Source organism: Denticeps clupeoides, chromosome 3 (genome assembly GCF_900700375.1).
Source record: "Denticeps clupeoides chromosome 3, fDenClu1.1, whole genome shotgun sequence".
Lineage (NCBI taxonomy): Eukaryota > Metazoa > Chordata > Actinopteri > Clupeiformes > Denticipitidae > Denticeps > Denticeps clupeoides.
Window position 1 is genome coordinate 29,417,062 of NC_041709.1, and position 21,396 is coordinate 29,438,457.

At 44.1% G+C, this 21,396-nt stretch overlaps 1 protein-coding gene across 6 annotated transcripts in view; it reads left to right on the forward strand.

The window, feature by feature from the left end:
* The first annotated feature begins 1,935 nt into the window (after positions 1–1,935).
* Positions 1,936–21,396, forward strand: part of rimbp2a (RIMS binding protein 2a) — a 63,468-nt gene continuing 44,007 nt past the window's right edge. For 2 of the 6 annotated variants that reach the window (XM_028971151.1, XM_028971154.1), the window contains exons 1-2: positions 2,008–2,244; positions 8,831–8,974. In XM_028971151.1, the coding sequence (XP_028826984.1) occupies positions 2,026–2,244; positions 8,831–8,974 (363 nt within the window). In that variant the 5' untranslated portion in view covers positions 2,008–2,025. Of the gene's footprint in view, positions 1,966–2,007; positions 2,245–8,830; positions 8,975–14,718; positions 14,952–21,396 lie in introns of those variants that run through there. The other 4 variants (XM_028971157.1, XM_028971156.1, XM_028971153.1 and 1 more) reach the window with 3 other exon arrangements.

The window sequence follows — 21,396 nt, forward strand, 5'->3', positions numbered from 1 at the left end:
TTGTATGCCCATTGTATTTTTAGCACATTTGTTAACACTCCAATACTAAAGTTAATGTGAGTTTACATTTGCGTCATTTATCAGAGCAACTTTCTGATTACGGGGCCGCTTCCTTAACCACTAGGCCACCACTGCCCCCTACCTGCACAAGATAAAGTGAAGTGAAGGTCATTGTGAAACACTGCAGCACAGCACACAGTGACATGGTGAAATGTCTCCTCTTCATTTAACCATCACCTTTAGTGAGCAGTGGGCAGCCATGACAGGTGCCCGGGGACGATGCTTTGCTCAGTGGCACCTTGTCAGGTCAGGATTCAAACCGACAACCTACTGATTACGGGGCTGCTTCCTTTACCACTACGCCACCACTGACCCATGATGATAGGTCACGAGCCAGAATGGTAAAAGTTGTGGAAAAAACTTGAAATATGAAACTATTAGCGTTAGTTTTCTTAAGATTTCTTCCTTTCACAGTGCGAAAGGAATGATTATAAAACGTCAAGAAAAATTTATAAAAAAGCTCTATACCTTTCCTGTTTAATGCATCATCGCCATTGCTGGTGAAAGTGGCACGGTTTGAACTGTCAGGTCAGGCCTGGCCTCCCCTTTCTTCCTCTGTCCATGTCTCTGTTCCTCTCCTCTGCCATATGGCTGCACAGCAAGCATTCCCTGGTGGAAGAACGGCAGGAGAAGAGAGAGAAGGATCAAGACCCACGCGCTCACACAGTTTCCGGCGCGTTGTGTCCAGAAGAAAAGCCGAACCTGCAGCAGTCGCAAACAGTCGCCCTGCACCGAAGAGACATGTCGATAGCTGGGCTTTCCCTCTCTAAGTCCTGAACTCAATTCGACTTATTTTCCAAGGATCCTCTATTGGCAGAGCGGAGAACAGAGAGCTGTGGATTGTGGCTGTGGTAAGGAATCAAAGGCCAGTCTTATTATTTAATGTGTATTAAATGAACCTAATTGTGTTAATATATACATTATAGGACTTGTTCTTGAGAAAAGTGGCAACCATTATTATGGGAGGATGTTTAATTTTAGTATTATGCGAGGAAAAAAGATTTTAGAAGATCATAGCAAAACTAATTTTTGTGATTTGTGTTGAACAACATAAATAATAGTTTACATCAACATAATGAACATAACACTAATACTAATATTTCACAATGCAGATATGTTAAATACAGTGAAGGATGAGGTAACATGTAATTACGCAGCTTTTTCTAGGTGAGATTTGCTATAAATAAGGGGAATGTGACCATTTCTGTAAGAGCCAACATCCATCCATAATCCATAAATAATAAATAAATAGATACACAGTAATGTGTAGCTAAGATCTTTCATTACTGATTTGAGTAAAAATGTGAATTTTAGCAGTGAAGTGAGTTGGAGTGTTTTAGCAATCCATAACAGTGAAGTGCATTGCTTCGGCATTGCATAGAGTCTTAGACGTAATGCCTTCTTCTAGACTTCCATAATGGAAAGACATCCATCCAAGATATCGTATCACTATGATTGACGGCCCCTCCCATGTGGGTGTGCGTCACCCACCCAGTTCACTCTGCTTCTGGATCCACTTATCTACTGTGATGGGCGGTTAGGAAATATGACATACATAACCCGAAGTTCCAGAATTAAAGTCAGGCCAGGACCCTTGGCAGATGTGTTCTTTATAAACCGACCTCTTCTGAATTGGGACACCACTGTCCTGTAAAAGCATGTCCTCGCAGCAGCCACGGTCTTGCGTAGCGATGTGCGATTGTGGAATAAGGGGATTTGCGCTTTTGTCTCCGCAGAAGAGAGTGGATCGGTTGCCAGCGCTGGGACTCTCTGACAGTGTAATCCTCTGTTGGCTGCGACGTTGCGTAACGAGCAGAGCCCGCATTAATAATCCCAGGCCGGGGACGACACCCGTCCCAGAGGGCCAGTGGCAGCGCGGACTGGGACAGCAGCACAGCCAGGAAGGTACACCACACCCCCTTTCCAGACAGAGTTCTTCTTGGGGTTTAAGAGGGAGAATTCTTCATGTGTAGCCACTCTTTAACCACTTTGTGTGTGTGTGTGTGTGTGTGTGTGTGTGTGTGTGTGTATGTGTGTAAGCAGGTCGTCATGCGTGGTCGAGAACGTCCAACCACTGACGTGGAGCAGCTGCTCCGGCAGTCACAGAATGAACTGCTGTGGATTCAGAGGCAACTGTCAATCATCTCTGCCAGGAGCGCTGGGCACGCCCGCACAAAGGAGAGGGTGAGTGACAGCCTGTGAAGACAAGTTCTACGTTCATTTCTTACTCTTAGTAAAATATTTAACTTAAAATGAGTTCTTCATCTCAAAGGTGTTGAGATCTGTATTTTTTTTTTTGCTGCTACTGGAAATGGATGCTGTATTAAAAAACACAAAAAATATAACTTGCTTGATCAATCTTCTGACCCAAGTCCAATGTGTTTTGGTTGGTGATGGAGGGCTGCAGCACAAGCCAGGTCCTCAACAACAGTTGTTTCATGGTCCATTTATTTGAATGCATTGGCCCAGGAGAACACAAGAGAACCCCTAAAAAATGCCTAGTGCTGAAATTTTTTTTAATTTAACGACGTTGCAAATTTGAATACATCAGAGATAATCTAGAATGTGGGATGTTGCAATATCGATAATTAATGCTAATTCAACAAACTTTTGTCGTTCTTTTATCATCGCAACCTTTCTGCAAACTTGACCAATTAGTGCCATTAAACCAAGCATACTGCTATTGCATAAATGCCAAAAATCCTGGACAGACTGATTAAAACAAACATAAAAAATGTCCCTGTTGTCCAGCAGAGGGAGCCAACTCACTATTTTCAAAATCCACTCGACCTATCGCAGACGTCATGCTATACAAATGAGTAGTGGGCGGGGCTGCTGGTCTGGTCAAATGACAGCTTGCCCTTTCAAGCAACTGTAGCACGTAGCAGGTGTGGCTGCAGCTGGCTGTCCAATCACTGGCGGTATCTTTGCAGATGCTTTCTGTGTCCCTCAGGGAGACACATTGCACCTTAAACTGATGCATTTGTAGGGGAGTGCCCCCGGGAAGGGGAGGGAGGGAGAACGGGAAGAGCTGCCGTGGTTGCTAGGCAACACGTGAAAGGACAAGAGACTGTGGCATATTCTGGGCTGAGCGTTTCCTTTTTTTAAGCTAGTTCCCAACGTAAGCAGCCCAGCGCTCCTCCGTCTATCCGTCCAAAGATGACTCCGGCACTGCAGTGCATTTTGGGAAGGCGAACAGACAGTCGTCCCTTTAGCGTTTCAGCTGTGCTGTGCAATTAGCCCGCCCCCCCGCCGACATGCTTTCCGGCTGACTACCGCTCACCCCGAGTGTCTGCTGTAGGCAGAGACTGACCTTTCAGCTCCTGTGCTCTTTAAAGGGAGAGACAAGAGAACCGGGGGGTTCTGGGTCCACAGGCGGACGCTCAATGCATTGTGCGCAGAGGGCAGCCAGAGAGGAGGTCAGGGGTCAAAGCATGAGCTGAAGGAGATAGAGGCGGAACTGGCAAATAAAAGAAATGGAAGAAGGGTAGAGGTGGAACTGGTAAATAAAAATGGAAAAGGTCAAAGGTTAGAGATGCTGATTGGACAGCCACAGTCGATGGGGGTGTGCCATCTTTGCAGAGCGCAGGAAAAAAAAAGGCTACTGTTAGCACCAGTGGAGTGATACGTACACAATGAGAGTGAATCACGGCGAGTGTCAGAGAGAGAGAGAGAGTGAGACAGAAGGAGGGGTTGAGTGTGAATGTGTGTGTGTGTGTGTGTGTGTGCTACCGTATGGGAGGATGTGTGAGTGTGAGCATGCGCCATAGTGTGAGTGTGTGCGGTGAGAGAGAGATGATGAAGGGAGAGGAAGAGTGACTCTTGCTGGTGTGATGCTGCTGGGGTTATTCTCTCTGTGAGAGAGAGAGACAGAGAGAGAGAGAGAGAGAGAGAGAGAGAGCAACAGACAGAATATACTCCACCGATGCAGCTGTGGGCTGTGAGAAGCCTTTTTAGTGGCGGCACACACAAACGCAAAGACCACAGACGTGTTGTCATCGGTAGCCCCGCCACGCCTACTGGTCGTCTTGGGAAACGGTCGTCCTGGGAAACAGGGGAGCCGCATCTGAGGTACGCTATGCTACACACCCTCACTTGGGCGGCGTCAGCTATAGGATGCTACATGCTACACCCCGTGCTCTGATGGTAAATGAGTGCCTTTGTGTGCCTGACATCTGGCCTGGCGTAGTGTGCCGGGAAAAGGGACGGCTGGCTGAACAGGAGGGAGCAGCCCGTGGCGTGGGGCTAATCGGGGGGGTGGGGTCAGGTGGCGGAGGAGGAGAGGGCGAGTTTGGCTGACTGGGGTGGATGTGGGGAGCTGAGAGCGCGAGGGCAGATCTGCTTACTCCTGATGCCCAGAGGACAGGAGTAGTGAGAGAGGTGGAGGAAAGATGCAGAGAGAGAGAGAGAGAGAGAGAGAGAGAGAGCACCACAGGCTATGTTTGTGTCTGGTCAAGGTCATGCTTGTTGCCTGATGTTTTCTAGCCAGGAAGGGCGTTTTACACATGGGGTGTTAGCGCCTGCAGACAAAGAGCATTTTTACTCCTCCAGCAGCAGCCTGTGTGCTTCAGGGCAGTGACCTCACGCTGACCATAGAGAAGAATTACAGCGTGCAGAGGACTTTGCCATTTTCGCTTCTGATCTAAGATCAGATCGTTTGGTAGATCTTATAGAAATTCAGACAGCGAACGGCTAGTTTGCTCCATGAAACTAGTTCATTGTTGGATGGCCGATGTCCCATTACTTGTTGCTTGATGTCCAGTTTTGTTACAGAAAGACTAAAAAAAAATGAAAATAGGTGTAGAAGGACTAGGCATAATTGAAGTGGCTAGTAGTGGCCTAGTGGGGCATCAAACCAATAGGTAGTCACTACTCTAATTTTCTACAACGGTGGACTTCAGTGTATTGCAAGTGACATGTGTACATGTACAGCCTGTTGATCAGTGTCTCCTGGTCTGTGTTGGCTCCAGCAGCTTCCGCATGTCCGTCTCTCTGGTTCCCTCGCCCGCACTATGTCTGCCAGCTGGATCCGACAGACCTGTGATGAATTTGTGGCTTTAGCGGCAGCATGCGTGGGAGAATTATGTAAAGTTCTAGAAAGCCCCTTGGCTCAGAAAGGAAAGAGAACAAGATACTTTGGCACACTTGAGGTTTTCAAGGCCGGTGGTGCTCTATGCATCTGATTCTTTGAAGTCTGGACAAATGACAATGTGATGAGGAGGAATGAGCATTGATCACACGGTTCTAAAGGAACATCTTTAATCGGATGCAGAATAAAATAAGCAGACGGCCACGCCCAGGACTTGCTGGATCTGCAGTGAACAAAGCAGCCGGTGCACAGCAATGAAGAAATGCAATCATGTGCTGCCTTGGAATAAGCAGACCAATAAACTATTCAGCTGAGAACCACTCGTCTATGTACTTTATAACCTATCCTTTATAATAAAAATAATCGTGGGAATCGCTGTAACTCATAACAGAAAAGTGATGTAAACACACACCCGACAGCTGTGGTCCGGACGGGATGTAGATCCGGTTTCACAGTGTCTGCAGAGCGATGTCTGGGGTTCCCTGCTCTATTCCCACAAATCAGCCAGGCTCACCCCTTCTGACTCTGTAGGAGCCCCTCTCTCTGTACCTGGAGAGAGAGACAGAAAGGTTCCACCATTTCTCATTTTCCCGGGGCTACCGGATGCTGTGCGCCCGTTCAGGATTAAAAATAAAGCCGTTCCTGGTCACTGGTTCTTGGCAGCATGGAAGTGTCCCATGCCTGTGGCTTTTACTGTCCCTCTCTGCTCATCTGTTTTCAACTGGTCTTCCAGTCTGGTCTTCTTCATGAAAACAGTTTTTTTCTGTCAATTGATAATGAAACAACAGCTTAATTGCAAACGTTTCAGTTAATCAATCAGTTTTTTGTCTCACCACACTGAGAACACATATACGTTTTTACAAATGAATTTACAGATAGACAGATAGATAGGCAGAATTGCTCTGGTCATCTGCGGCCTCTCCCTGTGTGACTGCCTGTCTGATGGTGTCGAACCCTCCTCCTGTCACTACCGTAGGGCAGCGATCCGGTGGAATTAATGCCCACTTGCCCACACATGCCTGCCGCAGCACAGCTCACAGCACATAGAAGAGTTCAGCATCTGAGAAAATTTCCAGGTTTTTCTATAAATTTTTCATGGTGCCTTGTGTAAGATAATACGTGCCAGGACTGCTCATGTATGAGCGCTGCAGCATTTCGGGTTTTTTGGTAAAAAAAGAAAAGAAATCACCCATTCAGTTCTGTTGCATTGTGGGAAGACTGATTGAATATTCTGATCTTGGACTGATCTTGGAACATTATATGAAGAACTGGCACAGATAGAAACTAATGAGTAAAGACATTTATAGGACCAATTTGAAGCATGTTGCTTGCTGTGGGCACTGGGCTGCGAGGACAGTTTGTTCTGACCTGGGATTCAGGCTACGTCAGGAAATTGATCGAGGTCTGAAGATGCTTCCCGGATAACTGAAAGCTGTCTTTCCTGATCCGTAGAGGCTGTGGAGGAACAGCTCTTTCAGCAGGGCGATAAGAGCAACCTGTGATGTTCACTCTGGCCCTTCTGGACTGACTGGGGATAAAGCGGCACAGAGAGGAAGAGCAATTCAAACAGGCCTGGCAGTGCCTGCAACTGCTGGATGTAATTCATGAATAAATCATCAGTAATGGGCATGCCAGAGGAAGGGGCCGGTTTGCCAGAGCAACATTTCCAATGCAGAGGTAGAGTTTGATTACTGCTGGCGTCTCCACCGGCATTTTCCTTATGCCGCTTATATCATCCCCCTTGCTAAAGAAAAAAACCTTAAACAAACCTTCCTTTTTCATCCGGCAAAAATAAGGCATTGAAGTATAAAATAAGAGGCTTTTTCATTTTTGCTTGTGAGACTTTCAATTTCCAGTGTCGCTGCTGGCTTTTGTGTTTGTGTTGCCTGTTCTCCCATGTGGGCGGGGCTTCACCTCATTAGGTCCCTTCCTCTGAACGACTGATGGGAAGTTTGGCTCTTTTAGGAGAGAGGGCTCTTGTGGCATGCCTCTTAATTTATCATCTGCAGCCTCATATGTATATATGTCATAGTTGATAAATCATATTTGCCACACAAGGCTGAAATATGAGGCACTCTGAAAAGAGTCAAACTTCCTATCACAACTCCGAAGTTGCGTACGCACAGCAGTAACAAACATTTGCAATCACATATGGAATGATGTAATGTGATGTGTTGGCTAATAGCTGTTGAGCTCTGCCTGTTCTTGAAGCCCACATATCTCGCAGTGATAGAGTTCCGGGGAACGGAGCTGTCACTCAAATACCTGCTGGCCAAGCCCCGCCCACACGAAAGAACTGTGCCAGAATTGTAATCGAATCCTCAGGCAGCGTATACGTAAAAGGGGGCGGAGCAACTGAAAAGCCAGCAGTGAAACTATGTTGTCAAAATTCCAACCTCTTATTTTATATTTCAACGTCTTAATTTTGTTCAATATAAGGAAAGTTTAGTTTCAGAATTGTGGGACAAATCTAATTCTATACCTTACTGAGTAAATAAATGCAGAATTTCAAAAAATTCCAATAAATTCCATTTCAATAGAATGCAATAATCTAATAAGTTAAATAATTTACTGTGAAATTGTGTGTGATCTTCAGTGACAATTCAACTGATTATGTGTGGACCTCTATCGTTCTTCTGATCTAAAACTCACTTTGTAATCACCACTGTCAGATTGTGCAAAATCTGAATTCAATTTTAGTCCTTAAATCGGTGCAAACAGCTTGAGAGACACTTGAGATGCAGCTCAAGGTTGCCTTCATTTGTATCAATTAGCCGAACAAGCCTATGTTTTGCGGGGTGTTCCTAGGGGACTGTCAATTAGAAAGCGGAAGTTTTTCTGTATACGAGCGTCAGCTAAATAAGTAAAATGTGATGTAAGTGAAACCTGCTGACCTGCAAAAAGCCATGTGTCAAGTGTGAACACCACTCTTAACAGGGCGCCCATGAGCACTTAATGTTGCTCCGGAGGGACTGGGGCCGTAAATGGATCGGCACATCGTCTGATTGAGTGAAGGTAAATGCAGAGTGATGGCCGAAAACCTGAAATGAAGCTTTCACATGAAACTCTGTCCAAGCGGCGTTTTGGCTTTCATTCATGTGAATCAGCATCAGATTTGTGCTATGCTAAATTGCTAATGCCACTGACAGTGTACAGATCTGGTTGATTTTTATATCTCGTTCATCTTATCCAACCATTGCCATTAAATGCTTTTTTCAATGTATTCGTGTCCCACAAGTACAACCAGACTTACATCTGCATTCACAGCATTGAGCAGATGCCCTTATCCAGAACGATTTACGATCATTAGTTGCAGGGACAATCCCCCTGGAGCAAATAGGTGAGTGTTTTAGCCACTAGGCTACTACAACCCCTGCAGATCAGACCATTCTCTCCAACATGGAGATTACATGCAAAGATTTAAATTCATGTAAGGTTTTATAAGGATTTATTGTTTATGCGCAAAGTATAATGAAAAACCTCAGCGCTTCAATGCAGACTAGCCAGTTGGCAACATCACGGGAGCCATGAACTAGGATTCCATTTTTTTTTTTTACCAGAGGTAGCCACACCTCTGAAACGCTGTTATGATGTGTAATATGTTGATACGGCCGAGACCATGACGTACACCTGTACAGGTGGAGATAATGTATGGATGTCGACTCTTCTCTTCTCTTCCAGCTGAGAAACGAAGTTCTTCCCCAGCAACTCATCACACGTCTGCCTCAGAAAGTCAACTGTTACCGACTGCTCGAAGACAAGAATCGAACCCTGAAGCTCGAGGTTTCAACTCTCAGACAGGAGAAGCAGCAGTACAGGTCCTTGGTGAGTCTCTGCTCTTTTCAGCATCGTGCCTAGCATTGTGGCCGTGCAGTTTCATAACCCATCTGGCGTGGAAATGTTCAATTACAAAACAAGTGGCCGCGGTGCAGAAGTCTTGTGTAGCTTTCAGGTGCAGGAAATGAAGAAGCCATGAGGGACAGGAAATGAAGCAGCACTAGGTCTTGCAGGTCCACCTCAGGACCGGAGAGGAAAGGTTTTTTTTTTTTTCGGAGCTGTTGTCTGGGCAACCGGCCCATATGAGAGCAGGAACAAATAAGTAATGGGAAATGGGCAGACTGCGACACGTCGCCGATGCCTCGGATTGATTTTGATGCAAAAGCAGGAGCTTTGCTTTGCAAGTCATACTGGATCCCTCATTTTCACAAGATGCCTGCTGCACAAACACACTCCACTCAAAAACACGTTCATGCTTTAGTCAATTCATGTTTTTTGAAACAACTATTTATCACGTCTTATCAGATCTTGTGTAAAACATGTTTAACAGCAGCATTATTAAAAAAAAATGTCCATTTATGATCCAGGGCAGCTTTGTGACCCAACTGGCACACACTGAACCCTGTTTCATATTTGGCTTCATATTTGAGGACACATTGAGTTGGCGGGTAAGAGGGATGAAGTCACTTTTTGTGGACGAGAGCATATTCCACAAAACCTTAGTTGGCTGTAACTATGGCAACTATATTCATTTATTTATTTATTTATTTATTTATTTATTTATTTATTTATTTATTTATTTATTTATTTTGGGTCCACGAGGAAAGTTGTTAATTTGCGATGACTTATTCCACGGTTCATTGGCGCAAACTGTTCCTCAGAAGACACTGCATGGTGGACATATGGACTGAGAGCATGTGTTGAGGCGTGACCTTCAGGAATTGTCTTCTCTTGCTGGACCCCCTGTGGTGGAATGGTGGTTAAGGAAGTGGACTTGTAGCAGTAAGGAACCGCCACGTTGGCACAATCACTTTCACTTTCAAGGAGATGGTAAAAATTAATATTGTCATGACGACCATTTCATTTAAATGTGGTTGGAAGTGGAACTTCCATGGTTGTTGCGACAGTTACCACCCGGAGAGCTATGAGAACGGCGTAAGATAATTAATAAAGTGAGTAATAACACTGTGGAGGCTCCATCTGTATAATTAACCACCCTAACACACATTACAGCAGAGAGGATGCTGGTAATGTGACTTTGTGGTGTTTCCCCAGATAGTCACAGCTCAGCAGGGAGGGGGATTTTTTTTTTTTCCCGGAATCTGGACTTGGCTGAAGCTGCCGCTACTAACACTGTAACAGCATTAAAGTTTGTCTCTGCATCCTGCTCCAGTTGCTCATAATTCCATTATCCTTCATTCATTCCGGCCCCCATCAGTGACTGACAGGGCTTCTGAATGCCCAGGGATGGCTGGTGGACTCCAGCTTCAGACCGGGGTTGAGTGTCGATAATTTGTGCCTGGCAGTTTGCACCATCTATAAAAAAGAGAATTTTACTGTGGTCATTGTCACAAAGTTTCTGCTCTGAACCTGACAATGTAACAGTCGCTTGAAGGAATAATCCTTGGGTCAAAAAAGTTATTAAACTTCAAACTATCTGCCTATCTGCATATTAAACAGGAACATTCTGTAGCATTAAAGCTGCAGCAAAGCAAATGGATTCAGCATAGTGGACCAAAATTTGGTATCTGGAACTCAAACCCAAAAGAAGTAGTATAGGGGGAAACATCAAGAAACATAGTATTTATTTCTAATATCATTTTAAATTAATGGGTTTTTAAAGAACCAAAATATGTACAGTTTATAGTGACAATTTCACATTTCTAGCATATTATATCACACTGTATCACTATAATAAAACATGATAAATTGCATCATCAACCTGTAGTGTGTTGTATTGTAAAATGTTGTTGAGTATAGGGTGTATCACATGTGACAATCACTTCACTTTACTTTACAAATATCAAGAAACATAGTATTTATTTCTAATACCACTTTAAATTAATGGGTTTTTGTCTTTAAAGAACCAAAATATGTACAGTTTATAGTGACAATATCACATTTCTAGCATTTCACACTGTATCACTATAATAAAACATGATAAATTGCATCATCAACTTGTATTGTAAAATGTTGTTGATAACTGTAATACAATAATGTATTTGTAGGCCAGTAAGGTATTTTTAGGCCAGACTGAACAAAACATGTTAGCCATGATCTTAAATAATTCATGTGATGCTGAGTTAGCATCTTAAACTTCCGTAATTTATAGTAAGGAAAAAAATACCAACCAAACAAATCCACCAGTTATTTATTAGAGCACGCGGCTCTTTTTAGCCACACCCTTTTTGTAGATGTTCTAGATCTTTTTCTAGAATTTTCAGGCTTTAATTTGTATGTTAAGTTGTTTTTCTAGTTATAACGGACAGCCAAGACACAAGTTAAATACGTGAGACATAACATGTCCCGGCCCATTTGTTTTAAGTGTCACCACGGCAACAGTCTCCACCATCAGCTCTCCACTCCCTGCTCTTCCCAGAACCTACACTTAATTTCCTGCCCACAGTCACATTTTGTGACTGTGGTTGGTTTAGGTTAAAAACACCACCAAGAGGCCAAACAGGTAGGAAATCTGAATTAGGAAGTGGCTCAGTGTTTTTATTTTTACCATTTATCCTGCGACACAAATGAGAAAATTAAATGCTATTATGGCACCACCTCATCCATGGCCTAATCCTGAATTGGTGAATAATAAATACTGTGGCAGTCCAATGACAGCTGTTTAGAGAGCACGTGTCGGAGCTCTTGTCAGGGTTGTTACGATGATTAAGTTTTAGCAGGGAAAAGCCAATCGCTAAAGGCAATAACCTGATAACTTCAGCTCCTTCTGAAAATACATTCAGCTCCCGATTTCAGCCCGGCTGCCATTTAAAACAGAGCCGGTATTCATTTCTCGGCGCCTAATGGAGCTCTCCATCTCCCGTGAAGTAATAATCCTGAATCCAGACGCACGTTGCTCACCCGCAAATGGGGATATCAGACAGGCTCTCTTTTTGGCCCTTATTGACTTGGGCAATTAAAGTGGGCTGCAGAATGGTCTGTGAGAGTCTAGAAAATCTAGTCTATTACTGAATGTCATCTTCTTAAAGAGCTTCTCCATCAACATGTGTCAAAACAAGGCAATTTGAAATACTACTCTATATCAGTACTCCAGGCATTATCTGATTGTTCATTTGTGGTATTATTCGCATCATACCATATTCAAAGTAATAAAGTTACACACGTAGGGCACTTTTTTGTAATCTGTGTTTTTTTTTATATATTTAGTTATGTTTTTTAAAACAGAGCATAAAATTGCATGATCTCAATGATGGACAGCTCTGACATTTCTTCCTCATTCTGTGTGGCTACAAATTTTGGACCCACAAATACGTTGCATGCACAAATATCATTAGAAACCATGTATATATTGTATTCATACGTATATTGTATATACTTATGAATCTTTTGGCCTTGCACTAGTGAACAAGGGCCCTGCGTAGAACTGTGCTTAGCACCAGTTCACAAATAATGCCTTTAGTGTATCTGTATCACAGTTAATTCTCTACACAACCTGAAGACCCAGACAATGCTCTAATATTCTTATAGTCATTACAATGGCTGTCATGAACTATTGAAGTATGCTGTTTATCACCACATCCATACAATCTCCACATTTCTGTTCTTTCAAGTGGATTTCTGAGCCTTCAGAGTGCATTACAGGAGGTGGTATGAAGCATACTTTGTTACCATCGAAGAGGTTCGATGGTAACAAAGTCCGATGGTAACATTGCTTCCACATTGTAACTGAGAGTTAGGGTCTTGGCTATTAATGAATGACTGCTGAAAAAATAAAGTTTTTGCGGTAATCATCAGAACTTACCTTGTGTCAATCCCAAGCCCACTCATAACTGCTATAAAAAACAGTTTTGAAGGAGACAATATTAGGAGACAATATTATTTCAAAAAATTTCCAATCAGTGTTTTTTCTGCTTTAATTGCATTATCTGTCTTTTTGAAATCTAAAGAATATGTTATATTCATAAAGAATATGTTAAATATGTGTCTGCTGTCAAGTCACAGGTGTAATTTGTAGGAGCAAGAAGCCTCTCATGTTCTGTTGCTTAAATAGAATCTTTCGCTAACCGCTCAGACATCATGTGATTTTTTAAAAAAGGTTTCAGTCCGCATTAGGAATGCTTGTTCAAACACGAATTTAAGATCGGCTTCTCCAGTGCACTGTGCTTTCTTAGGAAGGAAAATCCCGAAATCACCGGCATGCATTATTAAACACAGCACGGATCATCCCAGCTCCGGCAAGATGCTGAACACGACGCAGGAGTGGGCGCTGAGCTGCGGCTCCCCTCATTATTATGTCTCTCCGATGAGGGCGTAGCTGCAGCGTTTTAACATCACACTGGCCGCCGGACGCTGTTTACATCTCTTTGCTGTGATGGGCGTCCTGATCTGTGTTAATGATCGAGTTTTTTCTCGGATAAGAAACACTGGGTACCACCCCGCAGGTTACAGCGCTGAGAGATAAAAAAAAATTAAAAAAATCCACACGAGAAAGTGGGTCAGATGACTGCAAAAAATAAAAAGATAATATAAGGATAGCAGGGCAGTGGAGGCGTTAAAAAGGGCGAATTAGAAGTAAATGAGGCGGAGCTGCTTCGCATCTGGACAGCATGACTGAGCCTTATGAACATGTTATACCACAGTGAGCTTCGACCTGGCACTGTGATTGATGTGACTGAATTACTACATTGCTTATGGTCAGAATATCAGAATTTCAGCTGACGACTGCTTCACGTTGCTTGGCAACAGTTGGATCAGTGAAGTTTTTTGGTGTCATGATAAACCTCATGCCTATAATCACAGCTCACCACTGCCGACATCTCCTGTACTTCTTTACTGTACTTCTACCTTTACTGTACTTCTAATACTTTCCTCTAAACAAATTGTTTCAGTTCATCAGATGAATGTTAATTCTGCTGTGGAGATAATTTTTCATCATTGCACCATTAAGTTATTTATCTGTCATGATCCGGGCCAGCAGGGGCCACTCTGGGTCCGGAATTCGGACCGGAGATTCATGCTAGTCTTGTGTAATGGTTTCTGATTGTTATCACCTGTGTCTGATGTATAAAGCTGCCCTGTTCGTGTCTGTTCGTGGTCGGTTCATTGTTTGTGATGTTCCCCTTGTCCACCATTGTTCCGCGATATCCAGATGCCAAGTCACACAATAAGGCTTTACACCGTGATTATATTGTGTAATATGCCCCATGTAGTACGCCGTGTGTAAACGTGTGTGGGTTGTGGACTGTGCTAGGAGTCTCCGTCTCCCCTGGGAGTTACATGTAATATTCCTTATATGCTTCCTGTGATTGTAGCAAAGGAACAGAAGGGGTGTGTGTGTGTGTGTGTGTGTGTGTGTGTGTGTATAGCATTAATCAGCTTCTAGGGCTAATTAAGTGTCTCTCTCTCTCTCTCTCTCTCTCTCTCTCTCTCTCTCTCTCATGCCGGCCTCACATCTGCAAGCAGGGAGTCGTAGAGAGGGGAGGTGGGGGCAGGATTACCGCCCGCCCCCTCACAGGCAGTTCCCACAGCTCTCTCTCTCTTTCTCTTGCTTCCCGTCTCACTCTCTCACTCTCAGCGGCAGCCGTATGGAGGAGGAGTCGCCTCCTCCTCCTCCTCCACCGTGGCTTTAACATCGCGCAGCGCACCGGGGGAGTCACAGCAAGGGGAAGAGAGGGAGAGCGGTAGGAAGGCGGAGAGACTAGCCTCTCGATATTTACACACCCAGAAGAGGAGAGAAGAGGACGAGGACAGGGGAGGAGAGGAGAGGGCGAGACCAGACATCCTTCCGTCTTGGTCAGGACGCAGGGCTTGTAGTGGTGGTGGTGCTGCTAGGCGTCTTCTGCCGGTAAAAGCTGCATCTTTTCTTTTATTTCTTTCCATTATCCACGATGTCTTTGCTTTCTATGGTCCAGATATCTAGGAACATTTTTGAAACAAGAGCTTTTTATTTCGAAGCAACTAGGCCAGGATGTTGCTGCAGCTCACATTATTCCACAAGTCTCTGACAGTGATTTGCCCGGGAAAAAAAAGCATCATCTCCTACACCTGTGACACAGTTTTTATCAGTCGAAAGTATGGTGATAAGTACTGTGACAGCAGCTTTGGTGAAGTTTCTTTTTAAATGTTACTGATAAGATCATGGAATGAGCAGGTGTTGCGGATCTGGGTTCATTCTGATTGGCTCTGCCTGGAAATGCTGGGTGTCAGGTGTGAGTGAGGGTTTGTTTGTAACCCGAGCCTCTCAGATGTGGCTCCCGCGTTGCCATGGTTACAAGGGAGGAAAGCCCATATCCCACTCCCAAGGCTGATTGACACTCGCTCTCCTGCACTGATTGATCTTTCCCGCCTGCCCTTTTTCCCCCCTCCCTGTGTAAGGATGGTTTTGTATGGACTGTAGTGTCGGATCGGGCTGCCATTCCGTTTGTATTCGTGGGGATTGTACACCGCAGTAAAATCCCATTGCTAGACAGCTTCTCCATTTATCCTAGAGCTCATGCACCCTTTCACTTGAAATAAATCCATCCTCCAGACACACCCAGCCTGTCCTCAGGGGTCAGTTTCTCACCCTTCACAAGCCGGTCATAATCTGAAGTGCTGTATTTCCATCCATCCATATTTACCTCATTGACCCTTAAATTCCACACATAATGTAGAGTCATCTTACATTTGTAGTATAGGCAAAACATTATATTTTCTATAAGTGTTTAAATTAAGTTTAATTTAATTAAGGATGATTGTGCTATTTTCAGGCAAATCTAGACTATTTGTCTGAGTAAAACCTCTTAAATAACCCTAACCTAACTATTAAATAACAACCCTAACTATTAAATAACAACTGAAATGATAAAACTGATCCAGACCTTTGCTAATAAAATAAACTAAAATGGAAATATTAAAAATAATTAATGCATGGTTACTTGTATAATTATGTTACGTGATGTTTCTCACCATATAAACATCTGTTGTTTAAACCATATAAACATCTTTTTGCTGCATGCATGAAAACATGCATCTTTCTGGATCTCCTGATACCTAAATCAGACAGTTCATCCATTCCTGCATCCGTCTATCTATCCATTCAATACAAACGACATCATATTATGGTGTGATGTGAATTCTTTTTCCAGTATCATAATTACTGCATACATCGCACAGTACATATGTTACATAACTGTGTAACTACCTAATAAAAACATGCAAAACTATGTAACTGCACAACAATATGCATTAGTTTCTGTGTACCAAAAATAGGTTTCAGTGTCTTTTAGATTTTTACATAATATGCATACTTTGCATCACTCTGATAATTTAACATAAATAGAGGGTTCTTTTTCTGCTAATCTGCAGAGTCCCTCTATTTATGCTATCAAACCTGGGGATAACAAAAAAATGCACATTTTACTACGACAAAAGAAGAAGAAACTTTACGACACAGTCAGCACTTTTGCCCTATGTCTCACAATGCACCTCATGTGCAGTTTTTTTCTCACAGCATTTACAAGTTTATCAATGTCAAAAACAAGCTTGAGCTACTAAAAAACTTTCAACATCACTTTTATTAACAGTTTTACAATGGATTTTCTTTTTATGCAACACATTAGTGTTATTAGTGCTATTTGAATATTCATGTTTATATGCTGATGATGCAGCAACTGAAATTTGATCTCTAACCCTAACCCTAGGAATATTTTGCCTTCATTTTGTTGTTTTCCAATAATTACAGGCTCAGCAAGGTTAAGTGTTTCACTCAATGGGTTAGTAAAAGATGGTTTGTAGAATTTAAACTTATGAGTTTGTGAGTCAGCTGCTTGATATGTGAGTTTGTTACCCAGTGGGCTGCCATCTACCCACAGAACCTGCTGGGATGAGTTGGCCATGCAGTGGCTCTTAAAGGCTGATGTAAACATGTGCAAGGTTTCTGATGTCTTTAAGAAACTAGTTGTGTTAATAGTAATAATGATAATTAATACAACATTTACATTCACAGCATTTATCCCTTATCCAGAGCGATTTACAATCAGTAGTTACATGGACAGTCCCCCACTGGACCAATTTAGGTTTAAGTGTCTTGCTCAGGGACACGATGGTAGTAAGTGGGATTTGAACCTGGGTCTTCTGGTTCATAGACGAGTGTGTTAACCACTAGGCTACTAACACCCCAAAAGAGAAGTCACCATGGAGATGCCGGGGATTGAACCCGAGACCTCATACATGCGCTCTACCACTGAGCTACATCTCCACATAGTATAGTATAGTTAATAGTATAGATAATAGTAATAGGAATATTATTATTATTGTAATTTGGAGTACTTGTAGAAATAGTTAGCTCTATGGCTAAGAGAAAAAATTAAAAAGCCACAGCTAACATACAACAGTTCGCAATATGACACAACACAACACAAGTTCCCAATATGACACACATTAACGATGAGCACAAAATACACATCAATGACATGAGTTGAGCAATGCAGAGGGAGAAAACACTGTTCCATGGATCTCACTCTCTCCCCTTCTAATCATCCACTCTCATTTAAAAGGTTTTTGCATTGACCTCTGCTTTTAACCATCACCCTTTGGTGAGCAGTGGGCAGCCATGACAGGCGCCCGGGGAGCAGTGTGTGGGGATGATACCTTGCTCAGTGGCACCTCGGCAACCTTCTGATATTGGGGGCCGCTTCCTTTACCTCTAGGCCACCACTGCCCCTTAAAAATATGGAGCGCTGCACTGATTTGCGTGTCATTCGATTAGCTCTGCCTCCTGATTGGGTCTTCTCCAGGTGCCGCCCCAGAGCTTTCATCTGAAAGTTAACCCAAAAAGAGTCTTTGTCATGTGATTCTGCTCATGTGACCGGGAGCGCTGTGGAAATGGGGTGACAAGATGGCCGCCTCCCATTTCTCAGTCATTGAATGCCTTTCACGACTCAAAGACCCGGCTCCACTCACCTCGACTCATCGTAAGATCGTTCCATTCCTTGTCTGTTTGCCTGTCCTGACACCCTGCCTTCCCGTATCTTGTCTTCTCTTTTCTTCACGCAGACTAACCTCATGGAAATTCACCTGCTTCCTTGCACTCTCTGCAACTGGGTTCTCATTTCCACGTAAAGGTGTTCACCGCCCTGTCTCATGTCAATGGCAATGGCAATGATTTTCTGGTGGTAGCATAAAAATTGTGCTGAAAAATAGTGCCGGAAATGAATGTGGCTGCCTGATCTGAGATCAGCGCTGCTCTGGTTACGAGTTTCATGGCGTGCCACTCAGCAGCCTTTAACTCTGTCTGCTGTGCGCCATGACATATTTTTGCGCTGCCAATACAATCGAAGCGGGCTACTGCTAGTCAGTCAAAACAGAAGGTTTATAAAGAGGTGGTGACGTAGCAGTTAGCCAAGATGGCCACTTATACATGCTTTTGACCTCTGGTGCGATCACTTCCGGGTTGTGGCATCCCAGCGGTGCCTTCATTTGGAGTGACTTTTCATGGGGCAGTGGTGGCCTAGCAGTTAAGGAAGCGGCCCTGTAATCAGAAGGTTGCCGGTTCGAATCCCGGTCCGCCAAGGTGCCACTGAGGTGCCACTGAGCAAAGCACCGTCCCCACACACTGCTCCCCGGGCGCCGGTCATGGCTGCCCACTGCTCACTCAGGGTGATGGGTTAAATGCAGAGGACACATTTCACTGTGTGCACCGTGTGCTGTGCTGCCGTGTATCACAAGTGACAATCACTTCACTTTATCTTTATCCGGGTGGCTGTATGAACAGGACTGCATCATTCAGGAAGTCTTTAACTTTGGTTGGCTGGTGATTTGATGTGCACACAGGTGCAGGTGCTGGCTGTGGTGTGGAAGAGAGAGGGTAGGTAACCTCGCCCACTTGTCGCTGCCTGCTCACGCTGGAGTGGGCTGGATTCTCTCCGGAATCAATCATGCTTTACACAACTGCAACACAGCATCAGCAGCCCGCAAATGTCTTCAAGAGAAACCCTCCCCATCTTTAGGTGTGTGTGTGTTGGTGAGAAAAAAAAAAAAGAGAAAAGCAAGCCCACCGAGAGTTAAAAAGGGAGGGGTTCTGATCTGCGGCATTTTCTTTCTTTCTTTCTCTGGGTGTGGGGCTTTCATTTCAACCAGCAGTGACTGGGTACTGAACTCCTCAACTCTGCACCTCTCCTCCACCCTTCATGTCCATGTCTCCTTCTGCTCCTCCTCTCTTCTTACGTTCCGTTTTTTTCCCTTTATTTCTCTCCTCTGTGTTTGTAGAGGTGTGTGTGTGTGTGTGTGTGTGTGTGTGTATCTGTGTCTGTGGGTCTGCGTGTGAGCGAGTGTTTGTGTGTGGTTGGTTAGCCATTTCCTGGCAGTAAGGAGGCAATGTTCTGCTCTGTTTCTCCTGAGATCAGCAGTGGAACGTTCTAATGGCGAGCTGACAGCCGCGCTTGACGGAAAGCTCCTTTTCTCTCTCTCTTCGCCCGTGGCGTCACGGTAGAACAAAAACGTTGGAAAAAAAAAAACTCCCTCTGAAGTCTCTGGTGCGAACGCTCCCAACGTCTCTATGTTGCGGGGCGCGTTCAGGAGCACCGCGTCAGCTCTGATGGACTGGGGGGCTTGTTAACAGCGCGGTATGAGGAGCGCCTGATGTGGCTTTTAATGTAATTCCAGGCTCTTCCAAGCTTCAGAGCCGAAAGCCCATTATGCCAGCAGCTATATTAAGTTCTGCGGAGGATCGGATCCGAGGCTGACCGGAGAATGGAAGCGAAGTGCAAATGAGTTTTTAAAAAAGCCGGTTCCCTTCTAATGCCAGGGGGCGCCGTGGGTACCTGATGGGTTTCTATAGCAACTCTCGGCCTCTGCTCCCCTGTGAGTGTGTGTGTGTGTGTCTGTTGTGCTCACAAACATCGATGGTTGGCTTAAGCCTGCTTAACAAACTTCTGAAAGTGTTAGCTGAGCCCCATTTGGTGCATGTGCACATGGAAATATTGAATGTTGGTGCACATGGAAATATTGAATGTTGCTGCATTTGCTGCATTCCGATTCGCATTGAATGCCTCATGGTGGTTTGATTGTGGTTGACGCGTTATCCCAGCGATGACATTTTCTGGCTTACTAATCACTGCCAGAACATGAATTCAACCTCTGGACGCTCTATCAGGAGAACTGTAGGATAAAGAGCACATCTTGTTTCTGATTGCTTCAGCATGTGAGCATGATGGAGTGTGTGTGTGTGTGTGTGTGTGTGGGAAGGTGATGACTGTTGGCACAGATGAAACATGTTACTTCCACCGTGGTGCTCTGCGGCTTCCAGCTGTTCATTTGCTGCCTTGCCCCCAGAGTCCTGCACGGACGTTTAAACACACACACACACTTATACACACATGCACATGCATGGAAGTCAACTGTGCACACACAAATTCACACACATACACACACGCTCTAAAACATGCTTTCCTATGGCAGTGGTGGCGTAGCAGTTAAGGAAGCGGCCCTGTAATCAGAAGGTTGCTGGTTCAAATCCCAAACTACCAAGGTGCCACTGAGGTGCCGTCCCCACACACTGCTCCCCGGGCGCCTGTCATGGCTGCCCACTGCTCACCAAGGGTGATGGTTAAAAGCAGAGGACACATTTTTTTGTGTCACTGTGTGCTGTGCTGCAGTGTTTCCAAATGACAATCACTATACTTTCACTATTCATATACATATATACATGCATGCAGATATCATGCCAGCACAGACACACAGTATATTATGCATATATGTACACAAATGCAGAAAATTAAATGTCCATTTAGAGAAAAGTTTAGAGACCAGCCCTTATGTATACACACCATGACTATACAGTATAACACACACACTGAGGCATAAAAATGCTCACTGTCAGCTCTAGCAGTAGATTTGGCCTCCAGATTAATGGTCATTGATTACTCTTTTCCTTTTTTTTTAAAACAAGACGTTATTTGCATTTAAACCACTGCTCCCTTCCTCTGTCTGATCCATCACTGACCTCCTCTGGTCGGCCCCTGGCTGTCGATACTGTGGATATTCCGCTTTTTTGGAGAATAAGCGAGTCCAACTGCTGCGTGTCAGCAGCAGCTGACCAGATTGGGATAATGTGTGGGAGACGTATCGCACAACTGGGTCAGGATTAAATTATTTAGCGGATATTTGTTATATTTTATATTGCTTTGAGAGCACATTTTTGATGTGAAGAGAACCTATGCTGTACTGGAACAGCAAAGAACTGGATGGAGGTTTTAAAAGTAAGTGTTTGTGCTTGAACATATATTCATATAATTCATCTGAATTGCTGA